The 22899-nt window shown below is 43.5% G+C and overlaps 1 protein-coding gene across 1 annotated transcript; it reads right to left on the minus strand.

The window, feature by feature from the left end:
* Nucleotides 1-1470: 1470 nt before the first annotated feature.
* Nucleotides 1471-21577, minus strand: LOC115191747 (acidic leucine-rich nuclear phosphoprotein 32 family member B-like). Its single transcript, XM_029749615.1, has 7 exons — nucleotides 21117-21577; nucleotides 17018-17167; nucleotides 4270-4392; nucleotides 3816-4002; nucleotides 2171-2244; nucleotides 2042-2084; nucleotides 1471-1940 (listed from the first exon to the last, which is right to left on the minus strand). Exons 1-7 carry the CDS (start codon nucleotides 21510-21512, stop codon nucleotides 1783-1785), a joined length of 1131 nt encoding a protein of 376 aa, XP_029605475.1. The 5' UTR covers nucleotides 21513-21577; the 3' UTR covers nucleotides 1471-1782.
* Between the last annotated feature and the right edge of the window lie 1322 nt (nucleotides 21578-22899).

Here is a 22899-nt window from a genome sequence, read left to right on the forward strand (position 1 = left end):
GTATTATTGCTGGGGGGATATATTAAAGTGCACTGTAATAAAGGGCACCACATTTGAGCATTTATGCTAGCAACAAACATGGCTACCAAGGTATATATATGTAAACCATTTTAGCATATATGCAAGCAACAAAAATGGCTACCAAGGTCAATATAAAATAAACCATTCCGTCTGTCTAATGCATTGTGGAAACGTTGACCTCCTACAACACCGATGTAGAAGTTAAATGATTGAGACAACTTTGCAATTGAACCGTGTGTGTGCAACCGACCAGGAGGCTGCAAATTGGTTAAACACTGCACAAATGCCAGCAAGCAAAATAAAATCGGCAGTGATGCCCCATTCATGTGCAAATTGGAAATGTCAGACTTGCTAATAGGTTTTAGTTATACACATGCTACATTCAACCAGTTAGCATTCCTAGTTCTGACCAGCACTTGAATGTGGCATAAAGCCTGGCAGGCTGTCTGGTTGGCAGTTAGTAAGTTGCTGGTTGGCTAGCTAGAAATTACGACATGTGCAGCAACCTATGACATTTGCCCATGTGTACTTTTGTTAGGCGGCATAAACAATCACTGATATCTTACAACGTAATCAGATGTATGAATTCAGATCTATTTAATCTATTCAGATCTTTCTCTGTGACACGATCACAGGTACCCTACATCTCTATGACTCCCCACGAAGTAGAGTGAACATTGACACAGATACTTATGACTGTGGCGTCTAACCTAAGAGCACCAGTGTACCATCCGAAGAGGGGACCACCAGAAGAGGGGACCACCAGTGTGGAGACGCTGCATTCAGACTCAGTAGCTTCTTTCTCCTGTACTGTTGATCCCCAGTTGGACTTGAGAGACAGGATAGTCATAGCACAGACCACAGAATATTCCACTCAAAATTCAAATCCAAAGTTCACATCCTCCGTCCAGGCGATGCCTTCAGCTCTTATGCTCCTAAAGACCCAGGCAAAGACCTCACCCCTGTGCTGGGGGAGCTCAAGGCCTACATCAGCCAGGTAGATGACCACCTACACCTGGGAAGCTGTGTAGGAAAGTGCCAGGCTTCAGATGGCCCTAAAGCCAAGCCATTGGAGCCAGCGGAGAATAGTGCTAGGCCTTGCTATGGGCAAGAGGCCTACAGCACCATCACATTGTTGGGAAGGGAAGTAAGCTTTTCACTGTTAGTCTACACCTGTTTACAAAGCATGTGATGAATAAACTTTGATTTCATGTGTTCCTAGTGCTGTCTTTTTACCTTCCTTCCCATTCAAAATAAAATAAGCTGCAACATGTCATCTCGTGGAGTGACTTTGAAGTATCCATTGAGGCATTTGCTGCATATTGTGTGATGAGTGTTCTAGACTTTTCCCAGAGGCAACCCATTCAACTCCTGCTGAGTGCAGCGACAGGCACTTGTAGCTACAACCTTGAATCTTGTAGCTACAACACACTGAATCTTAGCTCGCTCTTCACACAGTTGCTATAGCAATACATTTTATTGGAGAAAAAAATAAGGAACAGAAAAGATGAAAAGAAGGAAGAAATAAACCCAACAACTTTCTCTTCATAATTCATCCAACAAAATATTAAAAGCACAGACCCAAAACTAGATACAGTACCAGTCCCAAAGTCCTCACACAGGTATACATAAAGGGGGAGTTGACAGTGAAAAAGTGGAATGCGGAGTGGTGCGCTGCTTGAGGATGGCTCTCGGTTCCATGGGGCGGAGGCAGCTCCACTTGAACCACCTGTCCGGTACAGTCTTTCCCCACACGGGAGCTCAAAGCTGGGGGAGAGACGTGGAGTAGGCAGGGTGTGGGTGGGTGTCAGGGTGGAGAGGGAAGGGGTTGGTAACTTGATTGGCTTTCGTTTTTTGCTCATAATCATCATTGTCGTCAGTCTCTTGCTTTATCTTCTCTCCTTGGACAACCTCCATTTCTGGGGAAATGGGAAAGGGTTATTATATTATACTTCGTAAAGTATCAAAAAGTTAAACTTTTTAACATAAGCTTATGACAAAAAGTACAAGAATGACATACCATCATCATTGTCGTCCTCATCATCAATACCAAGGTCTTCTTCCTGGGGAGATAGGACAGTGCTTTCAAACCATATCCCCCGTTGATCTTTTGGGTCACAAACAAACAAACCAAAAAAAGGGGCTTTACCTCTTCGTCGCCGCTGACTTCATCATCCTCCTCGTCAAAGTCTTCCTCCTCTCCATCCTCATCCTTCATTCCTCCTAAAAAAAAAGCAAAGAAATACATCACATCCACTGTCGAAAAACCCAACACAATAGAATCCGCTTGCATGAGTCCCATGTTTCATGAGCTGAAATAAAAGATCCAATAATTTTTCCATTCGCACAAAAAGCCTATTTGTCAAATTTGTTTACATCCCTGTTAGTGAGCATCTCTTTTGCCGAGATAATCCATCCACCTGACAGGTGTGGCATGACAAAAAGCTGATTAAACAGCATGCTCATTACATAGGTTCACCTTGTGCTGGGGAGACTAAAAGGCCACTAAAAGGTGCAGTTTTGTCACAACACAATTTGCATTCTGATTGCTGTAATGTCCACCAGAGCTGTTGCCAGAGAATTGAATGTTCATTGCTCTACCATAAGCCGCCTTCATCAATTTAGAGAATTTGACAGTACGTTCAACCGGCCTCACAACCGCAGACCGTGTAACCAAGCCAGCCATGACCTTCACATCTGGCTTCTTCACCTGCGGGATCGTCTGAGATTAGCCACCCGGACAGCTAATGACACTGTGCATTTGCACAACCGAATAATTTATGCACAAACTGTCAGAAACCGTATCAGGGAAGCTCATCTGTGTGCTTGTCGTCCTCACCAGGGTTTTGACCTGACTGCAGTTTGGCGTCGTAACCATCTTCAGTGGGCAAATGCTCACCTTTGTGTATTGCATTGTGTGGACGAGCGGAATGCTGATGTCAACGTTGTGAACATTAGTGGCCCATGGTGGTGGTGGGGTTATGGTATGGGCAGGCATAAGCTACGGACAATGAACACAACTGCATTTTATCATTGGCAATTTGAATGCACAGAGATACCATGATGAGATCCTGAGGCCCATTGTCATACCATTTATCTGCCGCCATCGCCTCATCTTTCAATTCCTGGAAGCTGAAAATGTCCCAGTTCTTCCATGGCCTACATACTCAGACATGTCACCCATTGAGCATGTTTGGGATGCTCTGGATCAACTTGTATGACAGCTTGTTCCAGTTCCAGCCAATATCCAGAAACTTCGCACAGCCATTGAAGATGAGTGGGACAACATTCCACAATCAACAGCCTGATCAACTCTATCCAAAGGAGAAGTGTCGCGCTGCATGACGCAAATAGTGGTCACACCAGATACTGACTGGTTTTCAGATCTACGACCCTACTATTAAGGTATCTGTAACCAACAGATGCATATCTGTGTTCCCAGTCATGTGAAATCCATAGATTAGGGCCTAATGAATTCATTTCAAATGGCTGATTTCCTTATATGAACTAACTCAGTAAAATATTAGAAATTGGTACATGTTGCGTTTAATTTTGTTCAGTGTATAATGATATACCATTTAGCAGATGCTTTTAGCCAAAGTTGCTTGCAGTGTTGTGTGCACACATTTTACATATGGGTGGTCCCGGGAATCAAACCCACTATTATGCCATTGCAAGCTCCACGCTCTACCAACTGAGCTACAGAAGACCCACATTCTCAATTCAAATTACAACTGCATTTTCATTTTCTTATACTTCCTCAAAACATTGAAAAAAACAAAATGGATGCCCACCCTCATCATCGTCATCGTCCACACCGTCGACCTCTCCGTCCGAGTCGGATGCCTCCCGGTCCTCCACGTCGTACCCGTCCAGGTAGGTGAGCTGAGGGAGCAGCTTGAACACACTCTCCCTGTAGTCGTTCAGGTTGGTCACCTCACAGTTGAACAAGTCTAGAGACTTCAGGCTGTCCAGCTTTTTCTGTGGGACCAAATGGGTGTAGGGTAATTAGGGGGTGAAAAAACACTGGCTGAGTAAATCTCAAATTCGATTTTAGAGCATACCTTTTCCCCATATAGGCTAGCAAACTAATGTTGACCAGAGCCACATAGGGAAACAAACATCACACTGCCAACTAGATCTATGGTCAAAACTCTATATAGGGAATAGTGTCATTTGAGGCATAGCCTGAGACAATAAGATGGTGTCGCACTGTATTGTGCTCTACCAGGAGTTTGGTGTACCTACCAATGGTTCCAACGTGCTGATGTCTTTCAGTTTGTTCCTGCTTAGATTTAGATGTGTGAGGTTGGGGAGTTTCTCTGCTAGCACGTCAAGGCCACCAGAGATTCTGTTGTCACTGAGTTCCAACTGCAACATAATGTGAAGATATACAGTGAGCTCCAAAAGTGTTTGGCCAGTGACTGTTGTTTTGACTGTACGATTTGAAATGATACAACGGCTGTGGTTAAAGTGAAGACTGTCAATTTTAAATTTGAGAGTATTTTCAAGTGAGCATTTTCAAAATTACAGCACTTTTGTACATAGTTCTCCCATTTTTAGGGGACCAAAAGTATTGGGACAAATTCACTTGTGTATTAAAGTAGTTAAAAAGTTGAGTATTTGGTCCCATATTCATAGCACGCAATGACTACATCAAGCTCGTGACTCCACAAATTTGTTGGATGTACTTGCTATTTGTTTTGGTTGTTTCAGATTATTTTGTTAGCATACCCCCAAGACATGCTAACCTCTCACAATTACAATAACGGGAGGTTAGCATTTTTGGGGGGGGCTATGATATTTCTGCGTCCAACTCTCTCTCAACATTATTCATGGCTCATTCAGGATTATCCGTAATCATTTAGCATCTAGGGCTGACCCCATTTAGACGACTGGTTGATTATTTGGTCGACATTCTGTTGATTGACCAAGATTTCTTTAGTCAAGCAGTCGCATGGTACACAAGACACTCATCTGATTTGTGCTCGTCTCAGTGGACTAATCCATTGCGGAGGCCACGGGGATGGCACTGTCCATCACATCACTGTAAGACATGCGATACTGAAATTGTATATGGTTATATTATGCAAAAATAAATGGTGCAACACTAAAATCTAATATTTTATAACAAAACGTGCTTTCTCCCGTGTTGGATGTGGTCGCTGTCCGCGGTTTGTACATGACAAGAGTAACAATTCCAGCCAGAGTAACCTACTGTTTTTTGGTGAACTCCAAGGTCCTCTGATAATACTAGTCCCGTGTGAATAGACATCCCTGTGTTTTGAGAGAAATGTCTGAGTTTGACAGGTGTTGCTCACGGTTTGAGTAAGAAAACGGATTGTATTAATTGAATGAAGTGCTGCATATAGCCTATATATATGAAGGGCCTACATGTATCAACTTTCACAGTGAATGCTTTTATTAATGTTTTGTGCTCATTATTGAATATTGCCAAATGCATCACTAAAAATAAATTGCGCCTACTTAATGTAATCCTTGCTTTTACTAGATCGCAAAGCAGCATACAACTGACCTAAACCTTTTGGAATTAAGTTCACATCCATAGCCTGAAAACGCATAACAAGTGCACCGTTTAGCTCACATCTGAAGGATGGGGGGCATTTAGGAAGTACTGCGGATCGCCAAAATGATTATGATCACACTTCACTTATTATGGCGACACGACACCATCCCAAAGATGGTTTGGTATGTTTAGTGTAGCCCTGTTATCGGCTGGACATGTTGAAATATCTTCACGCCTAGAAAAAAAACCTCCAGGCTTCTGTCATAACTATCAATTAATTGGAAAAAAATAATAACATGGGGCAGTTTGGAAAAAACTCAACCCCTCTAAATCGTCCTCTGGAATAACAGACATTCTGGGGTAATAATTACATAACCAACATTCTCTAGTAATACTAGTCCTGTGCGAATAAGGCTAAGCCTTATACCAAAGCTCCATATACTACCCACCACTGCAACCTGTATGCTCTCGTTGGCTGGCCCTTGCTTCATACTCGTCACCAAACCCACTGGCTCCAGGTCATCTACAAGACCCTGCTAGGTAAAGTTCCATTGGAAGTTTGTTGTAACCATGTATTGGTGCTAACCGTGTTATTGGATGCTAGCATGCTAGTTAGCTACGGCGTCATAGAATACGGTGCACTGGGTGGGTTTCACGGAAGAATACTGTACCAAGTTATCTAGCGGAATAAACTAAGTTTGAGCCTATTCCTGGAAACATTGAACCACTGTAGTTTACATCAATTAGAATTTCTAAAGTGGAAGTTGGAAAAGTTATATTTGAGTGTTTCAGTGAATGGTTAGTGAGGGAGGCCCTGCTCTCTTGCTTCCCCAGTTGTTTAGTTAATTTTCATTCCAATCTCCTTTGCATTAGCGTAGCCTCTCAACTATGTGTATGTCTATCCCTGTTCTCTCCTCTCTGCACAGGCCATACAAACGCTTCACACCGCATGGCCGCTGCCACTCTAACCTGGTGGTCCCAGCGCGCACGACCCACGTGGAGTTCCAGGTCTCCGGCAGCCTCTGGAACTGCCGGTCTGCGGCCAACAAGGCAGAGTTCATCTCAGCCTATTCTATCCTCCAGTCCCTGGACTTCTTGGCACTGACGGAAACATGGAATACCATAGAAAACACTGCTACTCCTACTGCTCTCTCCTCGTCTGACCACGTGTTCTCGCACACCCCGAGAGCATCTGGTCAGCGGGGTGGTGGCACTGGAATCCTCATCTCTCCCAAGTGGACATTCTCTCTTTCTCCCCTGACCCATCTGTCTATCTCCTCATTTGAATTCCATGCAGTCAGTCACTAGCCCATTCAAGCTTAACATCCTTATCATTTATCACCCTCCAGGTTCCCTTGGAGAGTTCATCAATGAGCTTGACGCCTTGATAAGTTCCTTTCCTGAGGATGGCTCACTTTAACCTCCCTACGCCTATCTTTGACTCATTTCTCTCTGCCTCCTCCTTTCCACTCCTCTCCTCTTTTGACCTCACCCTCTCACCGTCTCCCCCTACTCACAAGGCAGGCAATACGCTTGACCTCATCTTTACTAGATGGTGTTCTTCTACTAATCTCACTGCAACTCCCCTCCAAGTCTCCGACCACTACCTTGTATCCTTTTCCCTCTCGCTCTCCTCCAACACTACTCACTCTGCCCCTACTCAGATGGTATTGCGCCGTTGCAACCTTCGCTCCCTCTCTCCTGCTACTCTCCTCTTCCATCCTATCATCTCTTCCCTCTGCTCAATCCTTCTCCAACCAATCTCCTGATTCTGCCTCCTCAACCCTCCTCTCCTCCCTTTCTGCATCCTTTGACTCTCTATGGCCCCTATCCTCCCGGCCGGCTCGGTCCTCCCCTCCTGCTCCGTGGCTTGACGACTCATTGCGAGCTCACAGAACAGGGCTCCGGGCAGCCGAGCGGAAATGGAGGAAAACTAGCCTCCCTGCGGACCTGGCATCTTTTCACTCCCTCCTCTCTACATTTTCTTCCTCCGTTTCTGCTGCTAAAGCCACTTTCTACCACTAAATTCCAAGCATCTGCCTCCAACCCTAGGAAGCTCTTTGACATCTTCTCCTCCCTCCTGAATCCTCCCCCCCTCTGCGGATGACTTCGTCAACCATTTTGAAAAGGTTGACGACATCCGATCCTCGTTTGTTAAGTCAAACGACACCGCTGGTCCTGCTCACATTGCCCTACCCTATGCTTTGACCTCTTTCTCCCCTCTCTCTCTCCAGATGAAATCTTGTGACTTGTGACGGCCGGCCGTCCAACAACCTGCCGCTTGACCCTATCCCCTCCTCTCTTCTCCAGACCATTTCCGGAAACCTTCTCCCCTACCTCACCTCGCTCATCAACTCATCCTTGACCGCTGGCTACGTCCCTTCCGTCTTCAAGAGAGCGAGAGTTGCACCCCTTCTCATAAAACCTACACTCGATCCCTCCGATGTCAACAACTACAGACCAGTATCCCTTCTTTCTTTTCTCTCCAAAACTCTTGAGCGTGCCGTCCTTGGCCAGCTCTCTTGCCATCTCTCTCAGAATGACCTTCTTGATCCAAATCAGTCAGGTTTCAAGAATGGTCATTGAACTGAGACTGCTCTTCTCTGTGTCACAGAGGCTCTCCGCACTGCTAAAGCTAACTCTCTCTCCTCTGCTCTCATCCTTCTAGACCCATCTGCTGCCTTTGATACTGTGAACCATCAGATCCTCCTCTCCACCCTCTCCGAGTTGGGCATCTCCGGCGCGGCTCACTCTTGGATTGCGTCCTACATGACAGGTCGCTCCTACCAGGTGGCGTGGCGAGAATCCGTCTCCGCACCACGTGCTCTCACCACTGGTGTCCCCCAGGGCTCAGTTCTAGGCCCTCTCCTATTCTCGCTATACACCAAGTCACTTGGCTCTGTCATATCCTCACATGGTCTCTCCTATCATTGCTACGCAGACGACACACAATTAATCTTCTCCTTTCCCCCTTCTGATAACCAGGTGGCGAATCGCATCTCTGCATGTCTGGCAGACATATCAGTGTGGATGACGGATCACCACCTCAAGCAGAACCTCGGCAAGATAGAGCTGCACTTCCTCCCGGGGAAGGACTGCCCGTTCAATGATCTCACCATCACGGTTGACAACTCCATTGTGTCCTCCTCCCAGAGTGCTAAGAGCCTTGGCATGACCCTGGACAACACACTGTCGTTCTCCGCTAACATCAAGGCAGTGACCCGATCCTGTAGGTTCATGCTCTACAACATTCGCAGAGTACAACCCTGCCTTGCACAGGAAGCGGCGCAGGTCCTAATCCAGGCACTTGTCATCTCCCGTCTGGATTACTGCAACTCGCTGTTGGCGGGGCTCCCTGTCTGTGCCATTAAACCCCTACAACTCATCCAGAACGCCGCAGCCCGTCTGGTGTTTAACCTTCCCAAGTTCTCACATCAACCCGCTACTCCGCACACTCCACTGGCTTCCAGTTGAAGCTCGCATCTGCTACAAGACTATGGTGCTTGCCTACGGAGCTGTGAGGGGAACAGCACCTCCATACCTTCAGGCTCTGATCAGGCCCTACAACCAAACAAGGGCACTGCGTTCATCCACCTCTGGCCTGCTGGCCCCGCTACCTCTGCGGAAGCACAGTTCCCGCTCAGCCCAGTCAAAACTGTTCGCTGCTCTGGCACCCCAATGGTGGAACAAGCTCCTTCACGACGCCAGGACAGCGGAGTCAATCACCACCTTCCGGAGACACCTGAAACCCCACCTCTTTAAGGAATACCTGGGATAGGATAAAGTAATCCTTCTAACCTCCAGAACTCATATGACAGGCCAAAACCTGAGAAGATTCTGTACAGGAAGTACCCTGTCTGACCATTTCTTGCCCTTGTTGAGTATCTCTATCCATTACAGGGGATCTCTGCTGTTACGTGACACTTCCTACGGCTCCCATGGGATCTCAGAAGGCGGCAAAAAGCTGAATCGTGGCTTTGCAGGCTCTGGCTGAAAAACATTAGCGCGTTTGGATAATGGCCAGTAACAGTACTATGAGACTCAGGCTCGTGCACGAGGGGATAGCATGCTTTTATTTTCTCTCTTTGTACGTATACACGCTTTGCCGGTCGGAATATTATCGCTTTTTTACGACAAAAGTGGCATAAAAATTGATTTTAAACAGCGGTTGACATGCTTCGAAGTCATTGGCGAAAATCTGATATCAACTTTGGAGGGGACAATTACATGACATTTTCTCAAGAGCAATTCCTGAGGGGGACACCAAAAGTAGTGCTGTAACACATAGCCTACATTGTAATATGGTAAATGTATATTGAGGAACCAAAGAAATAAGGTGTTTGCCGTACTCCTAACTACCGGTACCCAAAACTACACAACTAATCACAACAGCAATACCATTGCATTTAACAAATCTTAGTTCAGTCACCAGTTTAAGTTGAGAGTGGGGGTATCCATGGCATTTTCCAATTATGTTCCTATTTTACAAGTCAAAAAAATTGAGAACCTTTCATAATGTTGCCAAACAAAGACTCAACAAACTTACCTGAGACTCCCTGTCTCTGCCAGTCTGTCCCTGCATATCTGTCCCCAACTCTGCTGTCTGTGTGCCATCTGTTGCCTGCTCTGCCTAATGAAATCATTGTCAAACATTTCCATTAGAATTTCATTTCTTTCTTATGAACATTGTATCAACTAGTCTTTGAGATATTAGGCTACTAGGGTTCTTACTATGCGTTTTGGTGTATTGAAAAATACTCTGATGTCCGTCTTTTATTTTTCTGCCATTTTTCTACCTGGCTGGCTGGCTGGCTACACACACACACAGTGTGTAGGTTATTTACAGTAGGGGATGGGCTTCTATCATCTTCAATCATTCTATTTGGGCTTCGATCTAAAAGGTAGCTAGCAAATGTGAAACGGATTAAAATGACAAGAGTTGACAGCTGTATGAGTTCACCATTTACACAACATATGCTGCAACCTTTTGTAATTTTAATAGTTTGTTTCATATTGGCTGGCTTCCAACAATAGCTGAATTTGCAAAGCTAGCGAGCACCAATTCATTTTCAGTGGTGTTTGCTATAATCTTTGCTACCCGGGTTAAATAAAAGGTGAAATAAAATTAATAAATAAAAGTTCACTTGCGACAATTTAGCTTTTGCAACGAGACCATTAAATATATTTAAGACAATGGTAGAAGACAGTGTAGTTCTGTTCAGTTTGGATTTCAGTTTATCGCTAACCTTATCACAGGGACATTGAAGCACTAACTTACATCATCTGCATGCTGATTCCATCTTTGACGACGCCACATAAATGGAATAGGTACTAGCTAGCTTAATAGTTAATATTTGCGCGCTAGCTCTGCATATTCAGCTAGTGTGTGTGCGCGATTGACTGGATTAACCGCACGTCAGTTACGTAGCAAGCTAAGGAACTGGCAGTGGATCAAACCATTGTGAGGAAAATCTTTTGAAGCTTAACGAGAGTCTTGTCTTTAAAATGGTGTAAAATAGTCATATGTTTGAGAAATTGAAGTAATAGCATTTCTAAGGTATTTGAATATCGCGCCATGGGATTCCACTGGCTGTTGAGTAGGTGGGACGATTTTGTCTGTGTTAATGAGCTGCGACAGTGGCACTGTATTATCTTCAAAGTGGGCAAAGAAGGCGTTTAGTTTGTCTGGAAGTGTGACGTGGCTGTTTTTGTAGTCTGATTTCCTGTAGACCCTGCCACATACGTCTTGTGTCAGAGCCGTTGAATTGCTACTCCACTTTGTCCCTGTACCAGCATTGCGCTTGTTTGATTGCCTTGCAGAGAAAAGAACAAATTATTTTAAGAATTATAGATACAGAACTCCTTTATGCAATCGCTATGTCCGATTTTTAAAATAGCTTTTTGGCAAAAGCACATTTTGCAATATTCTGAGTAGATAGCTCGCCATCACGGGCTAGCTATTTTGACACCCACCAAGTTTGGCACTCACCAAACTCAGATTTACTATAAGAAAAATTGGATTACCTTTGCTGTTCTTCGTCAGAATGCACTCCCAGGACTTCTACTTCAACAACAAAATGTTCAAATATCCTCTGTTTTGTTCGTGCGGTCAAGACACTATCCGAAGGGTGATGAAGGGTGACGCGCCCAACGCGTTTCGTGACAAAGAAAATTCTAAATATTCCATTACCGTACTTCGAAGCATGTCAACCGCTGTTTAAAATCAATTTTTATGCGATTTTTCTCGTAAAAAAGCAATAATATTCCAACCGGGAATCTGCAATTAGGTAAACAGACGAAAGAAAATATCACTGGGTCGACTCGGGCACGCACCTAAGCCCTTTGTCCCCTGATCGGCCACTTGGCAAAGGCGATAATGTGTTTCAACCAGAGGCTGCCTCGATATCGTTCAGCTTTTTCCCGGGCTCTGAGAGCCTATGGGAGCCGTAGGAAGTGTCACGTTACAGCTAAGATCCTCACTCTTCAATAAACAGAGACAAGAAGACACCTTGTCAGACAGGCTACTTCCTGCATGAAATCTTCTCAGGTTTTTGCCTGCCATATGAGTTCTGTTATACTCACAGACACCATTCAAACAGTTTTAGAAACTTTAGGGTGTTTTCTATCCAAAGCCAATAATTATATGCATATTCTAGTTACTGGGCAGGAGTAGTAACCAGATTTAAATCGGGTACGTTTTTTATCCGGCCGTGTAAATACTGCTCCCTAGCCCTAACAGGTTAAGAGAGGGAAGGAAGACGAAGGAAGACCTAGCAAAAACTAAGTTATTTCTTTGATATATACACTGCTCAAAAAAATAAAGGGAACACTTAAACAACACAATGTAACTCCAAGTCTATCACACTTCTGTGAAATCAAACTGTCCACTTAAGAAGCAACACTGTGACAATAAATTTCACATGCTGTTGTGCAAATGGAATAGACAACAGGTGGAAATTATAGGCAATTAGCAAGACACCCCCAATAAAGGAGTGGTTCTGCAGGTGGGGACCACAGGCCACTTCTCAGTTCCTATGCTTCCTGGCTGATGTTTTGGTCACTTTTGAATGCTGGCGGTGCTTTCGCTCTAGTGGTAGCATGAGACGGAGTCTACAACCCACACAAGTGGCTCAGGTAGTGCAGCTCATCCAGGATGACACATCAATGCGAGCTGTGGCAAGAAGGTTTGCTGTGTCTGTCAGCGTAGTGTCCAGAGCATGGAGGCGCTACCAGGAGACAGGCCAGTACATCAGGAGACATGGAGGAGGCCGTAGGAGGGCAACAACCCAGCAGCAGGACCGCTACCACCGCCTTTGTGCAAGGAGGAGCAGGAGAAGCACTGCCAGAGCCCTGCAAAATGACCTCCAGCAGCCCACAAATGTGCATGTGTCTGCTCAAACGGTCAGAAACAGACTCCATGAGGGTGGTATGAGGGCCCGACGTCCACAGGTGGGGGTTGTGCTTACAGCCCAACACCGTGCAGGACGTTTGGCATTTGCCAGAGAACACCAAGATTGGCAAATTCTCCACTGGCGCCCTGTGCTCTTCACAGATGAAAGCAAGTTCACACTGAGCACATGACAGACGTGACAGAGTCTGGAGACGCCGTGGAGAACGTTCTGCTGCCTGCAACATCCTCCAGCATGACCGGTTTGGCGGTGGGTCAGTCATGGTGTGGGGTGACATTTCTTTGGGGGGGCCGCACAGCCCTCCATGTGCTCGCCAGAGGTAGCCTGACTGCCATTAGGTACCGAGATTAGATCCTCAGACCCCTTGTGAGACCATATGCTGGTGCGGTTGGCCCTGGGTTCCTCCTAATGCAAGACAATGCTAGACCTCATGTGGCTGGAGTGTGTCAGCAGTTCCTGCAAGAGGAAGGCATTGATGCTATGGACTGGCCCGCCCGTTCCCCAGACCTGAATCCAATTGAGCACATCTGGGACATGTCTCGCTCCATCCACCAACGCCACGTTGCACCACAGACTGTCCAGGAGTTGGCGGATGCTTTAGTCCAGTTCTGGGAGGAGATCCCTCAGGAGACCATCCGCCACCTCATCAGGAGCATGCCCAGGCATTGTAGGGAGGTCATACAGGCACGTGGAGGCCACACACACTACTGAGCCTCATTTTGACTTGTTTTAAAGGACATTACATCAAAGTTGGATCAGCCTGTAGTGTGGTTTTCCACTTTAATTTTGAGTGTGACTCCAAATCCAGACCTCCATGGGTTGATAAATTGGATTTCCATTGATTATTTTTGTGTGATTTTGTTGTCAGCACATTCAACCATGTAAAGAAAAAAGTATTTAATAAGATTATTTATTTCATTCAGATCTAGGATGTGTTGTTTAAGTGTTCCCTTTATTTTTTTTTAGCAGTATATTTATTTTTTGTCTTAAGTAAAGTTGTTTTTCAAACTAAAGCCTCCCTGTCTCTGTGTCAATCTCTGCACGCTCAACCCAACACCCCACGGTTTAGCACACTGGACATTGGCAAGTAGTATACTCGGGAGCGATGTGCACGTCTACGGAGCCTGACCAGGAGGCCGCTCTGTCTACCCCTTCTGTGGCACCGTTGTTTTGGGTCGGCTACTGGGATTAGATCCATTGTCCTGGGTGGTGTTCCGAACAGAGGATCCACTTCGGGAAAGTCATATTCCTGGTCGTTGGTAAGTTGACGTTGCTCTTATATCCAATAGTTCTTCCCAGCTGTATGTAATAAGACTTAAGATTTCCTGGGGTAACAATGTAAGAAATAATACATAAAAAACAAAATACTGCATAGTTTCCTAAGAACGCGAAGCGACCTTCTCTGTTGGCACCACTTCGATCAGATAACATTGGCTATAGGCTAGATTTGTTCCAACCAACCCAAGGATTCATTTCATACCCCCCATGCCATGTAGCTATAGCTCAAAAACAGAACAAATCGAAGCTTACCTTGTAAGATGTTTGCTTTAAAACGATGTGTAAAAAAAGACACCCAACCCGGAAGACACGCATCCAACCCGGAAGACACGCATCCAACCCGGAAGACACGCATCCAACCCGGAAGCCAGCCGCACCAATGTGTCGGAGGAAACACCGTACACCTAGCGACCTGGTCAGCGTGCACTGCGCCCGGCCCACCACAGGAGTCGCTAGTGCGCGATGAGACAAGGATATCCCTGCCGGCCAAACCCTCCCTAACCCGGACGACGCTAGGCCAATTGTGCACCGCCCCATGGGCCTCCCAGTCGTGGCCGGCTGCGACAGAGCCTCTGGTGGCACAGCTAACACTGCGATGCAGTGCCTTATAGACCACTGCGCCACCCAGGAGGCCTCAAAACAATCTAAATTTTATCAATTTTCAAATTCATGTTGTAACAACAAAATGTGGAATAAGTCAAGTGGTGTGAATACTTTCTGAACGTACAGTATAAGTGAATGTCCCAATACATTTGGTCCCCTAAAATGGGCCGACTGTACAAGTACTGTAATTTCTAAAACGGTTCACCCGATATGGATGAAAATACACTCAAATTAAAGCTGACATTCTGCACTTTAACCTCAGTCACTGTATAATTTCAAATCCAAAGTGCTGGAGTAGAGCCAAAACAAAATTGTCACTGTTGCAATACTTTGAGCAGTCACTTCTGTCAAATGCCCAAGCAAGTAACAGTCTTTCAGAAAACAATGACCATGTCCCACATGGAACCCTATTCCTTACATAGTGCACTACTTTTGACCAGAGCCCTCAAAAGTAGTGCACTGCATAAGGAATAGGGTGCGATTAGGGACTGATTTGAAGCCATTTTTCTAAAGAAAACAAATGTCACTTTTTTACTATAAAGAGTAAGCTTTCGTATAAAAAAAATTATAAAAAGGGCACCTCCACACACACCCGGTCAAAAGTTTTAGAACACCTACTCATTCAAGGGTTTCTTTATATTTACATTGTAGAATAATAGTAGACATCAAAACTATGAAATAACACATATGGAATCATGTAGTAACCAAACAAAATGTTAAAATCCAAATATATTATGAGATTCTGCAACGTAGCCACCCTTTGCCTTGATGACAGCTTTGCACACTCTTGGCATTCTCTAAACCAGTTTCATGAGGTAATTTCAATTAAAAAGACCAAGGCCATATTATGGCAAGAACAGCTCAAATAAGCAAAGAGAAACGACAGTCCATTACTTTAAGACATGAAGGTCAGTCAATGCAGAAAATTAAGAACTTTGAACATTTCTTAAAGTGCAGTCACAAAAACCCATCAAGAGCTACGATGAAACTGGCTCTCATGAGGACCGCCACAGGAATGGAAGACCGAGTTACCGCTGCTGCAGAGGATAAGTTCATTAGATTTATGAGCCTCAGAAATTGCAGCCCAAAAAAATTCTTGACAGAGTTTAAGTAACAGACACATCAACTGTTCAGAGGAGACTGAATCAGGCTTTCATTTTTTATTTATTTCTTTACCTTTATTTAACTAGGCAAGTCAGTTAAGAACAAATTCTTATTTTCAATGAAGGCCTAGGAACAGTGGGTTAACTGCCTTGTTCAGGGGCAGAACGACAGATTTGTACCTTGTCGGCTTGGGGATTCGATCTTGCAACCTTTCGGTTACAAGTCCAATGCTCTAACCACTAGGCTACGCTGCCACCCCATGGTCAAATTGCTGCAAAGAAACCACTATTAAAGGACACATAAGAAGAGACTTGCTTGGGCCAAGAAACACGAGCAATGGACATTAGACCGGTGTAAATCTGTCCTTTGGTCTGATGAATCCAAATTTGAGATTTTTGGTTCCAACCGCCATGTCTTTGTGAGACACAAAGTAGGTGAACGGAAGATCTCTGCATGTGGTTCCCACTGCGAAGCATGGAGGTGGTGGTGTGATGGCATGGGGATGCTTTGCTGGTGACACTGTCAGTGATTTTTTTTTAATTCAAGGCACACTTAACCAACATGGCTACCACAGCATTCTGCAGCGATATGCCATCCCATTTAGTTTGCGCTTAGTGGGACTATCATTTGTTTTTCAACAGGACAATGACCCAACACACCTCCTGGCTGTGTAAGGGCTATTTGACCAAGAAGGAGATTGATGGAGTGCTGCATCAGATGACCTGGCCTCCACAATCACCCAAAATCAATCAAATTGTGATGGTTTGGGAAGAGCTAGACCGCAGAGTGAAGGAAAAGCATTCCAGTTGAAGCTGGTTGAGAGAATACCAAGAGTGTGCAAAGCTGTCACCAAGGCAAAGGGTGGCTATTTGAAGAATCTCAAACATAAAATCCATTTTGATTTGTTTAACATTTGTTTTTAGCTAATGCTTGATTCCATATGTGTTATTTCATAGTTTTGATGTCTTCACTATTATTCTACAATGTAGAAAGTAGTAAAAATAAAGAAAAAAACTTTGAGTGAGTAGGTGTTCGAAAACTGAGTGAGTATGTATAAAATAAAGCAAAACATTACCTTTTTGAGTTTCCCAAGTCTGGGAAGGTTGGAAACTGACAATAAGCCAACATTTATCAAACTGAGGAATTCCAGATTGACAAATTCTTCTGTGAGGCCTTCGATTTTCCCTTCATTTGATCTGCAGTTGTCCAGGACAAGTTCCCGTACCTATAAGGATTAAAAAAAAAAAAAAGGTAATGTGTACAATTGTAATCCATGAAATTCAAAGATTAGATTTTTTTTTTAATGAATGCGTGCATTGTTTACAGCTGCACTACAAACTCAATTGAGAATGCAAACTTTATTTTATGCATACATGATAAATAATAATTTGAGTGCTTATTTCTATTTTACAAATGTCCTGAGACACCCTCGGAAAGTGCGGTCTCTGCCAGGGTCTGTGATTATCTACGGCGACCTTGGAGCAATTAGGGTTAAGTGCCTCTAGGGCACACCCACAGATGTTTCACCTTGTCGACTTGGGGATTTGAACTAGAGACCTTTCGGTTATTGGCTCAACAATAACGGTTGGTGCCATCTGAGATCCTTGGGACATCCCTACCCAAAACCTTAACCCTTACATAACCTTAGCCATTTTAAAATGTCAACTTCAATGGGGTAACATCTAGAGGTCGACCGATTAATCGGAATGGCCGATTAATTAGGGCCAATTTCAAGTTTTCATAACAATCGGGAATCGTTATTTTTGGACAACGATTTGGCCAATTAAAAAAAAAAAAAAAATGTAACACCTTCATTTAACTAGGCAAGTCAGTTAAGAACACATTCTTATTTTCAATGACGGCCTAGGAACGGTGGGTTAACTTCCTTGTTCAGGGGCAGAATGACAGATTTTACCTTGTTAGTCCAACGCTCTAACATTGCACTCCTTACATTGCACGCCTTACATTGCACGCCTTACATTGCACGCCTTACATTGCACTCCACGAGGAGCCTGCGTGGCAGGCTGACTACCTGTTACGCGAGGGCAGCAAGAAGCCAAGGTAAGTTGCTAGCTAGCATTAAACTTATAAAAAACAATCTTCACATAATCACTAGTTAACTACACATGGTTGATGATATTACTAGTTTATCTAGCGTGTCCTGCGTTGCATATAATCGATGCAGTGCCTGTTAATTTCTCATCGAATCACAGCCTACTTCGGCAAACGGGTGATGATTTAGCACTGTCGTTGCACCTAACCATAAACATCAATGCCTTTCTTTAAAATCAATACACAAGTATATATTTTTAAACCTACATATTTAATTAATATTGCCTGCTAACATGAATTTCTTATAATTAGGGAAATTGTGTCACTTCTCTTGCGTTCCGTGCAAGCAGTCAGGGTATATGCAGCAGTTTGGGCCGCCTGGCTCATTGCGAACTGTGTGAAGTTCATTTATTCCTAACAAAGACCGTAATTCATTTGCCAGAATTGTACATAACTATGACACAACACTGAAGGTTGTACAATGTAACAGCAATATTTAGACTTAGGGATGCCACCCGTTAGATAAAATACGGAACGGTTCCGTATTTCACTGAAAGAATAAACGTTTTGTTTTCAAAATGATAGTTTCCGGATTCGACCATATTAATGACCAAAGGCTCGTATTTCTGTGTGTTATTATGTTATAATTAAGTCTATGATTTGATATGACAATTACAACAATACTGAATGAACACTTATTTTAACTTAATATAATACATCAATAAAATCTATTTAGCCTCAAATAAATAATGAAACATGTTCAATTTGGTTTAAATAATGCAAAAACAAAGTGTTGGAGAAGAAAGTAAAAGTGCAATATGTGCCATGTAAGAAAGCTAAGTTTAAGTGCCTTGCTCAGAACATGGGAACATATGAAAGCTGGTGGTTCCTTTTAACATGAGTCTTCAATATTCCCAGGTAAGAAGTTTTAGGTTGTAGTTATTATAGGACTATTTCTCTCTATACGATTTGTATTTCATATACCTTTGACTATTGGATGTTCTTAGAGGCACTTTAGTATTGCCAGTGTAACAGTATAGCTTCCTTCCATCTCCTCGCTCCAACCAGGCCTCGAACCAGGAACACATCGACAACAGCCACCCTCGAAGCATCGTTACCCATCACTCCACAAAAGCCGCGGCCCTTGCAGAGCAAGGGGAACAACTACTCCAAGTCTCAGAGCGAGTGACGTTTGAAACGCTATTAGTGCGCACCCCACTAACTAGCTAGCCATTTCACATCGGTTACACCAGCCTAATCTTGGGAGTTGATAGGCTTGAAGTCATAAACAGCGCAATGCTTGAAGCATTGCGAAGAGCTGCTGGCAAAACGCACGAAAGTGCTGTTTGAATGAATGCTTACGAGCCTGCTGGTGCCTACCACCACTCAGTCAGACTGCTCGATCAAATCATAGACATAATTATAATATAATAAACACACAGAAATACAAGCCTTAGTTTCCGGATTCGACCCTATTAACGGACCTATCATCTCGAAAACAAAACATTTTTTCTTTCAGTGAAATACGGAACCGTTCCGTATTTTATCTAACGGGTGGCATCCCTAAGTCTAAATATTCCTGTTACATTGCAAAACCTTCAATGTTATGTCATAATTACGTAAAATTCTGGCAAAATAGTTTGCAACGAGCCAGGCAATGAACGCAAGAGCAGTGAGACAATTTCATGTTAGCAGGCAATATTAACTAAATATGCAGGTTTAAAAATATATACTTGTGTATTGATTGTAAAGAAAGGCATTGATGTTTATGGTTAGTTAGTTTAATGCTAGCTAGCAACTTACCTTGGCTTCTTGCTGCCCTCGCGTAACAGGTAGTCAGCCTGCCATGCAGGCTCCTCGTGGAGTGCAATGTAAGGCAGGTTGTTAGAGCGTTGGAATAGTAACCCGGAAGGTTGCAAAAAACGAATCCCCGAATCCCCCCTGAACAAGGCAGTTAACCCCCATTCCTAGGCCGTCATTGAAAATAATTATGTGTTCTTAATCTGACATGCCTAGTTAAATAAAGGTGTAGTAAAAAAGAAATTAAAAAATAAATAAAAATAAAAATAAAAAAAAATAAAAAATCGGTGGCCAAAAATACCGATTGTTATGAAAACTTGAAATCGGCCCAAATTAAATCGTCCATTGCGATTAATCGGTCGACCTATACTCGGTACCTCCTGTATATAGCCTTGTTATTCTTATTGTGTTTATTATTTTAAACTTTAGTCTATTTGGTAAATATTTTCTTAACTCTTCTTGAGCTGCACTGTTGGTTAAGGGCTTGTAAGTAAGCATAAGGTCTACACTTGTTGTATTCGGCGCATGTGACAAAGTTTGAGTTGAGCATGAAAAACCCAGCAGCGTTGCAATTCTTGACACAAACCGATGTGCCTGGCACCTACTACCATACCCAGTTCAAAGGCACTTACATTTTTGTATTTCTTTTACCCTCAATGGCACAAATAGACAGTCCATGTGTCAATGGTCTCATGGCTCAACAACCCTTTAACCTGTCTCTTCACCTACACTGATTGTAGTGGATTTAACAAGTGACAACAACATGGGATCACAGCCTTCACCTGGTCAGTCTCGTGGAAAGAGCAGGTGTTCCTACTGTTTTGTATATACACTGTGTATATGGGTCCTTCTATAAATAAACGGGGCCAACGTATGACATCACGCCTGAAGAATGAAAAAGATAAACAGCATTTCTATGCTTTAATAACAAACATTCGCTGACCGCTCGCAACAACAGATAAGGTAGAGGTCAATCGAACTTAAGGCTATTGTTTGTTGTTGAGGTAAAATCGGAGTATAATACTGATGTCAACCCCAATACATTCAGGTCATCGTCACCAATCAACGTAATTAGTTATAACCGACTACCACCGATTTCTGTATGCTAGCTATGCTAACCAGTTTATATGAACGGGAGTTAGCATTTAGCAGTTACTTCTAAGTCTGAAAAGGGACAACTTTTAAATGTTATGCAGCGAAAACAGCCATATATATCAAAATCGGACCTGATCTGACGAATATCCACTTTGTTAGATCAGATTTGTTGAATGTGCGACAATCTGGTCAACGTTGTAACGCTGTGTGTCCATTGACTCCTTTACCGTATCTACACAGGCGGTGTTTTTCCACTCCTCATTTGCCCTCCGTTTGCTGCAATAGCCCATCCGTGACAAGGATCGACGAGTTGTGCATTCAGAGATGCAGTTTTGCACACCGCTGTTGTACTGCGCCGTTATTTGTCTAATTGTGGCCCGTCTGTTAGTTTGCACGATTCTTTCCAATCTCCTCCGACCTCTCTCGTCAACTAGCTGTTTACGCCCACTGGACTGGCGCTGACTGGATGTTTTTTGTTTGTCGCGCCATTCTCGGTAAACCACAGACACTGTCGTGCGTGAAAAGCCCAGGAGGACGGCCGTTTGTGATATACTGGACCCTGCGCGCCTGGAACCGACGATCATACCACGCTCGAAGTCCCTTAGATCTCTCTTTTTACCCATTCTAACATTAAATCGAATCGTTCAACTGGATGCCCGTCTGCCTGCTTTATATAGCAAGCCACCGCCACGTGACTCACTGTCTGTAGGAGCAATCCATTTTCGGGAATGGGGTGGTGGTGTATGTTAGAAATCTACGGTCGGGAGAGTATTAGTGAAAAGAAAAAAATTACAAGTGAAGAGAAAAAAATTACACTTTACAAAAATATAAACACAACATGGAAAGTGTTGGTCCCATGTTTCATGAGCTGAAATTCAAGTCCAGAAATGTTTCATATGCACAAAATGCGTATTTCTCACAAACGGTGTGCTCAAATGTGTTTACATCTCTGTTAGTGAGCAATTTATCCTTTGTCAAGATAATCCATCCACTTGACAGGTGTGGCATATCAAGAAGATGATTAAATAGATGCACCTTGTGCTGGTGACAATAAAAGGCCACTAAAATGTGCAGTTGTGTCACACAACACAATGTCACATTTTGAGGGAGAATGCTGTGCGTGCCACTGTTGAAATGCCCGACTTAGATGACCAGGTGAAATTATACTTTAGAATGTATTTAACTAGGCAAGTCAGTTGACTTCTTCGGGATCGGTGTCCCTTCCACGGGACGGTTGAGCTAACGTAGGCTAATGCGATTAGCATGAGGTTGTCAGTAACAAGAACATTTCCCAGGACATAGACATATCTGATATTGGCAGAAAGCTTAAATTCTTGTTAATCTAACTGCACTGTCCAATTTACAGTAGCTATTGCAGTGAAAGAAAACCATACTATTGTAGGAGGAGAGTGCACAATGTTCAACATAAAAAGTTATTAATAAACATTTGCCATATTTGGGCAGTCTTGATAGAAAATTTGAACAGAAATGCAATGGTTCATTGGATCAGTCTAAAACTTTGCACATACACCGCTGCCATCTAGTGGCCAAAATGTATATTGAACCTGGGCTGGAATAATACATTATGGCCTTTTTCTTGCATTTCAAAGATGGTACAAAAAAAATACAAAAGAACGTTTTTTTTCTTATCATCTTTTGACTATGTATGTTATGTTGTGAATTTGAACATGAACTATGTCCCTATTTAAGATCACCGTTTTTCGTACAATGTACCCAATGATTAATGAAAGACCTTCCGAGCAAGTTATGTCCTCAGTGTGGTTTTACAGACGTGTTTAATACATCTTATTTACACACTTTATTAAAATATTTATGAAATGCATATTGTTATATTTGGTAGCACTTATTTGTTTTTCCTTCGCTTCAATCCCTTTCGATGTGTGGAACGGATGTGGGTGGGGCTAGGTCTACATAAGGGTGCTAATTTTAAAAAAACTCAAAAGCTCTGACGAAGGCCGTGAGACCGATACATAAGCTAATTAAACATCA

The sequence above is a fragment of the Salmo trutta genome, chromosome 4 (genome assembly GCF_901001165.1).
Source record: "Salmo trutta chromosome 4, fSalTru1.1, whole genome shotgun sequence".
Classification (NCBI taxonomy): Eukaryota; Metazoa; Chordata; class Actinopteri; order Salmoniformes; family Salmonidae; genus Salmo; species Salmo trutta.